Here is a 9,801-nt window from a genome sequence, read left to right as displayed (position 1 = left end):
TAATTAACGGTGTATTTAAGATAAACATTTTTTTCTCGCAATTTTGTAGATAAACATCAAAATTGATTTTTAGATAAACATTAAAATAGCTGATCAAAAGAAAAAAGGATAAACATTAAAATCAACTGTTGCATCAAAAGATTATTCGTAGGCTTTTATAAGCTAAACATACGTAGATGTGAAGTTATAAGCAACTCAATTGAATGTATGAGTTAGTATATTATATAATGATAAGGGTGTAAATGGAATTAACATTTTATAAAAAACATGTAAATCTTATTTCAAGATAATGTAACTCCAACAAAATTAATCAAATTCTAAGACAAAAAATTAGAAAAACAAGATAAAGGTGAGCTATTAATGACTCATTAACATGTATACAGGTATACAAGTTAAGAAGACCCTACAAGATAAGAGGACCCTCTAAAAAATAGGCTTGTTTGATTTTCACAAAAATTAAGAAAACCAATCATTTGAGCAACTTTTTCATGTTTTTTCCTATTCTATTCTTGATCCACAGTCCCACACTCATTTGATATAAGAGAAAGGGTAGAGAGAAATAGTTTCCTTTTTATACTATTAATAAAGAAAAAGGAGAGAGAGAAGCGGTCTCTCTATGAGTATACTAGTAAAATCATAACATTTGACTTTACACATATGGAAACAAGCATATCTTTTTGACATACACAAGCCTATTTTTTAGAAACGGAGGGAGTAATATATAGTAGAGATTATTAATATATGTAGGTTATTCTCTGTATATTTTTACAAGTTGGGGCCAAATTTTTTATACATATAGAGTTTATATTATTAATATATGGAGTATCAATATTACTCACATCCATGGTTTAGAAGATTTTTCATGAGGGTTTGTCCACACCCTTTGGTTGCAGGATTCCGAGCGAGGCGACACATAAATTTATCTTAGACCCGCAGATTTTGCTGCATCTCTTCTCAATAGGTCAACCTAAATCCTTGGAGACCAATTTTGTAGTATGAGCAGCTCAGGACACCAGATAGAGTCGACGCCTTGAAGTCTCGGACAAGTTTATTTCCAGTGTCTTTAGGCTCCCAAGAAGCTGCAGCTGCATGAAGAGCCTTTGAAGTTAACTGACGCCATGATGTTCCTTCCTCGCGGAGCACCATTTCGTTGTACCCTTGAGGCCCACATGTAAACGGGCATGGAGGTTCAGATTTTCAGTTGAGCGTGAGCGGGGTGCATCCTCCTGTTTAGCTCAAATTTGTCTAGTTTCTGGAAGAAATAGACTGCCAGAACAGAATGAATCACCCAGCAACTAATTCTCTATCTATTATACGTAGTGGACACTGTACAGTTTTTGAGTCTCCCGTTACGAACAGAACAGAAAGGACACTGCCAGAACAGAATTAAAGATCCTTATTGATTATTTCGTTTGCTACTATAACAATTGCAACTTTCCCTTCAGATACGAACTTCAGGCCCTTTTGTAGCAGATCTTGAGTTGGATTTAGTGTCCTTTCAGTTCCCTGGGCACTATTAAACTCTGCTGATGCTTTTGAAGAATTCTCTTGTAATTTGGTTTTGTTTGCATTGATGAATTCCAATAAACTATATATGCTCCATGGAATAAAAAATGCCACATAATATTAGGATAAACACAGAAAAGTCTTTACTTGTACATAAATCTAAGAATAATACTCTGTATGTACTGGATATTAGCTGGAATTAAGCTCAACTACATAAAGCCTTTAACGTCGCTAAAAAATCAGTTGGTGGGATACCTGATAGAGGGCGTCACAGTATTCTGCATCGCCTGTTGAAACAATTTGTAGTTTATGCCAACAATTTGATTTGCAATCAAGCTCTTTTGAACTTTGTCTCCAAACCTTAAGCCATCGAAGACATGTCTTTGTTCCAGTTCAGAAAGTTTCTTTTTAGCGGCTATGAGCCGTTGTGTTGCCTTCTTTCTTTCTTTCCACTCCTGCATCAATTCAACAAATCAACTAGAAACCAAAACTCGTGTGAAGACAAAACAGTGGGATTATCATTTGAAAATGATGTTTTTATTATTAAAATAGAAAAAAGCCAAATCACGACAATTTTGGCTCTCACTCTTTGACAAATCATAATGAAATTTTCCATAAAAGGTTACTGCTGGAAAGAGTTAAGAGATCACTTGTTCAAAAAAATTAGACGTGAAATCACCCACAGCTAGTTCTCACAAGTAGCAAGTTCTAGTTCTAGGTTACTACAACCAAATATGGTATTTTACATGCATTTCAAAACTTCTATTGGAATAAGATTACGTTCCAGTGCCCTTGTTTTTCTCAACGTAAGTAAGAACCCTAAAGGTGATTCTAACTTACTATTAACTCTGGAATGACGGTATTTTTCTAGTTCTAGACCCTAATAAAAGTTAAAACTTGCAAAAGTAAACAGTTACCAGTTGTCGTCTTTCTTTTTTCGACCTCACATCAGAACGCAGGTTCAATTGAAGAAGCCCCTTCGGAGGAGTAATCTGCATTTCTTTTCTATCAGTATCCACATCTGGAACAATGGCTTCCACAAATGGGATCCAAACAAGGGGACCAGAAACATCACTCCCTGCCTCTACCAAACCAGAACCATTATGTGTTTCTTCAGTTGAACTAAGCATAACTTGCAAGAGATCATTTCCACCACTGCTAAAGACATTAACGACGGTTCCCACCAGTTCGCCTGTATCCTAGAACGTGGAGTATAAATCAATTGCAACAGCCAAATGCCGTTAAAACGGCAGAAACGATGAAACTCTACTTCATTCACAGGGTGGTAAGAACTCAGACCTTAAGCAGAACCCTCATGCCGATAAGATCTGGATTGTAAAACTCGCCTTCCTCCAAAACTGGTCGGTCTTCTTCTCTTACAAGTAGTACCGACCCAACAAGTTGCTTTGCCTGAGAAACAGTAATATGAGAAAATCTGAATATCTCCTAAACGTACGTGCTATTGCATCAATAATACGAAATACAGAAACCCATTACCGCTATTTGGTGAAACTTGTACTAGCAAGCCAAAAGTTAGCATCAGAATCAAGAATAATTTGCTTTATTTGCTTAATCTTAGCTCAGTAATAGCACATTACTTATAAGATAAATGCTCAGTTGCCGATATTAATGATATTATCCTTAATTTGCTTTATACCACTACACCGGTTAATTATACTTATACTGAAACGACATATACAGATATAGTATCTAAGCCACAAACAGAATAAGTAAGGAATGATTTTAGATTAAACTTACTTGGTCAATAGTGTCAATCCCTTGAAAACTAAGGATCCAACTCTTCTGTCCAGCATGCTCTCTCCCCTCAACAATCTCAACCTCCCTAATTACTTCTTTCCCCGAGATTCGTTCTTTTAACCATCTTTTCCCCTAAACAAAAATGAAAAACATTACACACGAGAAGGTATAAAATAAATCTAACAATTCGAAATCTTAATTTTACCTCTGAAAATCGTAATTCAGGGAAATCAGTATTAGGTTTTACACGAAGTTCTCCTTGAAGTCCATGAACATTACATACATACCCAATTTCAATAAATTTCAGTTCATCTTTACTTGCTTCAATAATTTCTTCAGTCACTGAAACAATCAAATGAACGAATATAAGACCTAGAAAGAAAAATCAGAAAATTACCGTAAAAATTTAAAAAATAAAAAGAAGAAGAAGATGGATAAGATTACCAGCGGTGCTACGTAGGACAGGAGGAAGAGTGCGTCGAAAAAAGAAGGAAGAGTTTAAGGGTGTTGTAGTTGTGTAATGGTGGTGTTGATAAGGAAGTGAAGATAAGTTATGTCTATTAAAATTAATATGTAATCCATCTCTGATGGGAAGAGGAAGTGAAAATGGTGATGAAGAAGAAGAAGAGGAGGAACAGGAAGAGAGAAGAGATGTTGTTCGCTGCATTTTGGTTTCCCTCTAAAAACTCAAGTTCAAGTGTTTTCTAAGCTCAGGCAAGGAAAATGCATTAGTAAAGAATGATTTTTTAGGACCATGGTTTTTTTTTGGAGGGACCGTGATTTTATTAGGCCACCTTACCTATAGTGATAAAGGGTGTCCTAAAACGTTGAAATGATTAACCTATTCTTAACCTAATTTAATTTAAAATCAACCTAATAACCACCAATATATATATAACCACCACCTCCTCCCACCACCACCGCCCACCACCGCCGATTACCATCACCGCCAACCACCGATTACCACCGCCAACCACCGATTACCACCGCCACCGCCCACCACCACCACCTCTGATTATCACCACTACCAACCACCGATTACCACCACCACCTCCTCCCACCACCACCACCACCACCGCTTATTTAAGAAATGTAACAACATCAATGCAATCACAATTAAGTTCTGTTACATGATAATTTTATCGAGTATAAAAGACGCCAGCCGCAGTCTGATTCTGCTATGGGACCACTCCGGAGGTATTTTCCAACAAACCCTTCACTTTAATTTGATTTTGATTGCTTCAATCGAATAGAAATCATCAAAATAGGGTTTTAGTAGGAGTTACAGAGCCATGTTCGGTTATGTCGATTTTCCAAAAAACCCTAGTTTACTAACCGAACTTCTTGAAAATGAAGAACACGAAGAACAGTTCGGTTCTATTGGATTTAAAACTAAGTCACCGAACTCTTTGTTCGGTTGTTTCGCAAAAAAATTTAAAACTACAAAGTAACCGAACTCCACCCTTAGAACCGAAAAAAAAAAAAAAACAAATCCAGTCTAACCGAACTGTGTTGTTGTGGCCACTATCTTGAGTTCCAAAATAACCGAACTTAGCCAGTAAAGTTCGGTTTTTTCGCAAAAAAATTTAAAACTACAAAGCAGCCGAACTTAGCAAATAGAGTTCGGTTGATTCGCAAAAAATACTTTTAACCGAACTCTTTGTATTAGAACAACAGAAGTCCATAAGTTCGGTTCCTTCGCAAAATAAGTATATCACCGAACTTTAGTTTACGAAAATAATGAGAAGTCCACAAGTCCGGTTCTTTCGCAAAAATGTTAAGTTTTCTTTGTAACCGAACTCTACCTAATTCGCCAAGAAATAAATTTCGTAGTAACCGAACGTTTGCCTAATTGCATATATGCATATATAAGCCCAGTTCGGTTGATTCGCAAAATATGTTGAAGTTTGCGAACCAACCGAACTTCTAACACTAGGTTACTTTTAACTTGCAGTTCGGTTGGGAACTTGGTTGCGTTGAAGTTTGCGAACTAACCGAACACACAAGATGTACCCAAATAAATTGTTAAGTTCAAAGTTCGGTTACCTACCATTTTATCCTAGGTAACCGAACATTACATTGGATGACCAAAACCTCCATTAACGAGCGAGTTCGTTAACCTGCGCGTTTGGAAAACGTAACTGAACTACACTTTCAGGTGTGTTCGGTTACATGTTCTTGACATGGTAACCGAACTGACCCAAATCTACATAAAAAATTTCATTTTTTTTTGAAAGTTTGGAGCAATTCAACCAACATTATCTAAGTTTGAACCACACCTGGGTACCCAAATACCCTTCCTCCGGTTGTGGTTGGTAAAATCCATTGTTTTTCATGTTTTCCTTCTTCATCTTCTCTAACTTTACTCTCTCAATAATTCTACTTCTTTAAAAAAAAACCATCTGATTTTTTAATCTCACTAATTATCTTTAACTTAATCATCTCACTAATCATTACACTAACTATTATTAACACTAACTAATCATCACCCAAAATTAATCAGAAGGGTAATTTAGGTATTAATATAAATATCCAGATAAGGGGTGACCTAGATTTACTTCTAATGTCTTTACCCAAAATAAAACAATGGTCCCCCAAAAAAACCATGGTCCCCAAAAAATCGTTCTTAGTAAAAGAGATAAGACATAAGAGAGAGCATGGGCCTGGCCTGGGCCTGTGAATCCAATTAGTGAAAACTACTGTCAAGCCCATTTTCCAGTTTTTTCGGAAACCTGTTTTGAGGCATACTCATTTTTTTTAGGCATACTCATTCATTATACCATATAGGGTGGGTTTATAAGGGGTGTCTAAAGGTAGTGTAATTACCTATATATCCTTAAATAATTTAAATTACTAGAGTGCCCTTGTTCTCAAAAATCAATATAAACTTTAAACTCAAACATCTTGGATTCCAATTCAATCAAGAAATTGATCAAGCAAAACAAACATGAATCGAAGTGAGCGATGTTGGAGTGCGAAATCCAAATCTCAATTGCTCTTAGATGTATTTTAGAATGTATGTGTAACAAACCCATCTTGTTTTTGATTGATTTTATTTTGTTTGATCGATATATGATTTCAAAAATGAAATTAAGTTTTCAGAAGATCAGTTCGGCTGATCTTGGAGTATCAACTTTGAGCCGAACCTAGTGTATGATTTTGAGAAACACTATGTTCGGCTAATGCGACTTGGCTAGATTTTGTTCAAAATCAGTCGAACCAAAATTCGTCAGTTACAGAGTGAAGTTCGGCTGATAACTTTTCAGCCGAACCTCAGTTTTTTGAAAATATACCTAGGTTCGGCTGATAACTTTTCAGCCGAACATCAGTTTTTTGAAAATACACCTAGGTTCGGCTGAAAAGTTATCAGCCGAACTGTTCATTTGTCAGTAGATCTGGGTTTTAAAAATTAAGTTTTTTGACAGATTCAACTTATACAAAGAAATTAAACCTCGTATAAAAGTCTACTTATGATTTGAATCACACATTTTGGTCACTTCTAATCACTAAAATCTCAAAATTCAAAACCCAAATTTTTTTTTCACTTCTTCTTCTTCCTCTCAAAAATCCCAACTCTCTCACATAAATTTGATTTATCTACTAATTCACCACTAATAATATAATTTTTAATCAATCCTTAAAATTCCTAGCTAATCAAATCATAATCATTAACACCAATTATATAAGGATAGTTATGCCATTATCAAAAAGGGTGGATAAGGAGTGATGTTGTTTTTATTTAGTGACCCTATTTTGACATTATTTAGTATGCCTCAAAACAATTCAATATGCATCAAAAGAAGTTTCTTTTTTCCAACCAGGAAACCCACGGACGGAAACCCACGGACGGAAAATCACATACGCGCACCAAGTTTTTAGGAAAAAAATTATGACAGACCCATATTTTTCTAAAATTATCAATTACTATGTTTTATCGGCTAAAATTTTCTTTTGTCCGTCACGTAAATATTGCAGGATTTTAAAATCTGTATTTATGTTCTCACAATTTGATCAAATTGAGATTAAGCTTCTAATCAAATGCAATCTAATAAAACCAGTCCAAAGTTCATTGAGTCATGCATTAAATCGTTTCAATTTTAAGAAATTGATCAAACAACAAAAAACAGAGAAAAAGAATAAAGAACAGCGTACATTCGAACAATTTTTTCATCAATTTCTTTTTATTAACATCAAATTCTTCCAAATACCCCATTCACTAGTTTGATCTATTACATGGTCTACTAATTATGAGGTATTTGATTCTGGAAAAACATTGATTCATCAATCAATCAAGAAAAGAAACAGAGCTGCACTTTAGCTAGTCGGCTATAGAAGATGGATAGCACGTACAGTAGTAAATTGATAATAGAATAAATAGACGTTTTGATCTATGGGCAAATGCAATAACAAAAAAAGAAGAAAGATATATGGAGCCGGTAGGTCGGAGGAAGAAGACTGCCGCAAGAGTATAGAGGAAATTTTGTTGTTTTAGGGTGTATACTCCTTAATTTGTATACGTGTAGATCATGCATCTCCTGTTAGACACATGTGGACCACCGAGAAAATGAATCCTTTTTCTATCTTAAGGCACACCAATATGATGTATAATGCTACATTATTAGTGTAATTCCACGTATTCTCCGAGGCAATCTGGACACTCTAATGCTATATTGTTATTAGGCCTGCACACGATTCGGTTAGGTGCGGTTATAGCTAAAACCGTTCACCTAACTGTGTTCGGTGCGGTTATCACAATTAAAACCGCAGCCGAACTGTTTAGTATTCGGTTCGGTTTTTAACCGCACCGATACTATTCGGTTACGGTTCGGTGCGGTGCGGTTTTCACCTGTACATAAATACATTCTGAATTTCTAATAAACTGATACTACATTCCATACTTAAGTCTTGACAAGATAACCATAGTCTACAGATTAAAAACAGAGTTGAAGTTCACAAACAAGTTGACCAAAGATTAAGTATAAAGATTAACCAAAAAGTCTGATGAAACCAAAGTTAAAAAGAAAGTAGCATAAAGAGTTGCCAGTAAAAGAAAAAGAGCCATCCATTTGATCTTCATTTCTCAAGTAGCAGACCAGTAAAAGATTGCAGTCCATCCATCTCTCAAGCCAATCATCCCCTTAATCTTCATCCTTTCCCAAAATCTCTGCAACAAGAATGCAAAGAAGAAATATTCAAATATATTCAATGAAGTCTGCATCTAACAGATAAAAGAAGATAACATTCATTCAAATTTCAAGTCAAAAGAGAAGAGATTCTATTACCATCTTCAATGTTGGAATTGTCATCTGGTACATAACCACACAGAAAATCAAGAGAGATAGGTTTCTGCAACCAGCTTTGCGTACAGAGAAGTGCTTCAACTGTCCTGGCAGATAGCGAGCTTCTCCATGGGGTAAGAATGCGCTTTCCGGTACTGAATGCAGATTCTGATGCAACAGAAGACACTGGTATTGCCAAAATATCCTTCGCCATAAGTGATAGCACCTTGTACTTGGTACTATTAGCCTGCCACCATGCCAGAATATCAAACTCCCTGGTAGACGCTTCACAGTCATCAAGCAAATACCTTTCAAGTTCTGACTTTGGATTAGTACTATGAACATCCATTATTCGCCTTTTCTTCCTTGATTCAAGCATATCCTCAATGTTCTCTTCTTGCACAGAAACAACCATGTCATCAACACCAGCAGCAGCTGTTGACCCAATACCTAAGACATCAGAAAAATCAATAGTAAGTAATGATAAAAAGCAGATAAGCAATATTAAGTAATGAACTAATGATGATCAATAGTAAGTAATGATTTCACCTTCCTCTGCATTGGAATTTGAATACATGCTGGTGTACTCATCATAAAGTCTTCCCATATCTTGTTTCACAGCCTTCAAAACAGTTGTAACCCTGAAATCATCTTGCTCATACAAACATTCCATATCAAATTTCAAACCAGATTCTTTCTCCCGAGGATCAAGCAACTTAGCAAAATACATAACAGAGTTCATATCTTCGTAATCCCCCCAATATGCGTTATACTTCCGAAACATTATTTCTGCCATCCTAGAAATATGAGGATCTCGGTTTCCTATAGCTCTAAGACGAACCAACTGTTCATGGATCAATGCCAACTGCCATAGAAATTCATGTGAAGTAACCTGAACTGAAGCCGAGAACTTAACAGTAATATCAAAGAAGATTTTTAAACACTTAACAAGACACCTAGCATATGACCAGTCTGCATCATAGGGAGCATGATGACGGGGCTTGTTCTTTTTCTTAATACTATTCTTTCTAGATACATCTACCTCACATTCAGATTCACTAGATGAACTAAGATAATAATCTTCATTATCAATTACAATAGTATCATCATCGGTATTAGGTAAAGCTTCACTTTCAGATTCTTTGAAAATATACTTAGAACGAAAGATCTTGTCCTCCCTTTCTAACCTCTTAAATACCTTTTCATATGGAATGGCAGCTTCAAGCATCAGATACGTAGCATTCCACCTGGTCTTCAC

The 9,801-nt window shown here is 35.7% G+C and overlaps 1 protein-coding gene across 1 annotated transcript; it reads right to left on the bottom strand.

Moving 5' to 3' along the window:
• Positions 1–747: 747 nt before the first annotated feature.
• Positions 748–3,945, bottom strand: LOC113332582. Its single transcript, XM_026579118.1, has 7 exons — positions 3,709–3,945; positions 3,470–3,606; positions 3,265–3,396; positions 2,806–2,916; positions 2,424–2,705; positions 1,762–1,961; positions 748–1,588 (listed from the first exon to the last, which is right to left on the bottom strand). Exons 1-7 carry the CDS (start codon positions 3,929–3,931, stop codon positions 1,387–1,389), a joined length of 1,287 nt encoding a protein of 428 aa, XP_026434903.1. The 5' UTR covers positions 3,932–3,945; the 3' UTR covers positions 748–1,386.
• Between the last annotated feature and the right edge of the window lie 5,856 nt (positions 3,946–9,801).

The sequence above is a fragment of the Papaver somniferum genome, chromosome 1 (assembly GCF_003573695.1).
Source record: "Papaver somniferum cultivar HN1 chromosome 1, ASM357369v1, whole genome shotgun sequence".
In the NCBI taxonomy this organism is placed as follows: Eukaryota; Viridiplantae; Streptophyta; class Magnoliopsida; order Ranunculales; family Papaveraceae; genus Papaver; species Papaver somniferum.
Note: the sequence above shows the minus strand (reverse complement) of the source record. Positions and strands in the feature narration are given on the sequence as shown.

Coding starts and splice junctions, on each gene's coding strand:
- LOC113332582 (XM_026579118.1), bottom strand. CDS start 3,931: ATGCAGCGAACAACATCTCTTCTCTCTTCCTGTTCCTCCTCTTCTTCT. Junction 3,607..3,708: donor TGTCCTACGTAGCACCGCTG/GTAATCTTATCC, acceptor TGATTGTTTCAG/TGACTGAAGAAATTATTGAA. Junction 3,397..3,469: donor CTGAATTACGATTTTCAGAG/GTAAAATTAAGA, acceptor ATTTTTGTTTAG/GGGAAAAGATGGTTAAAAGA.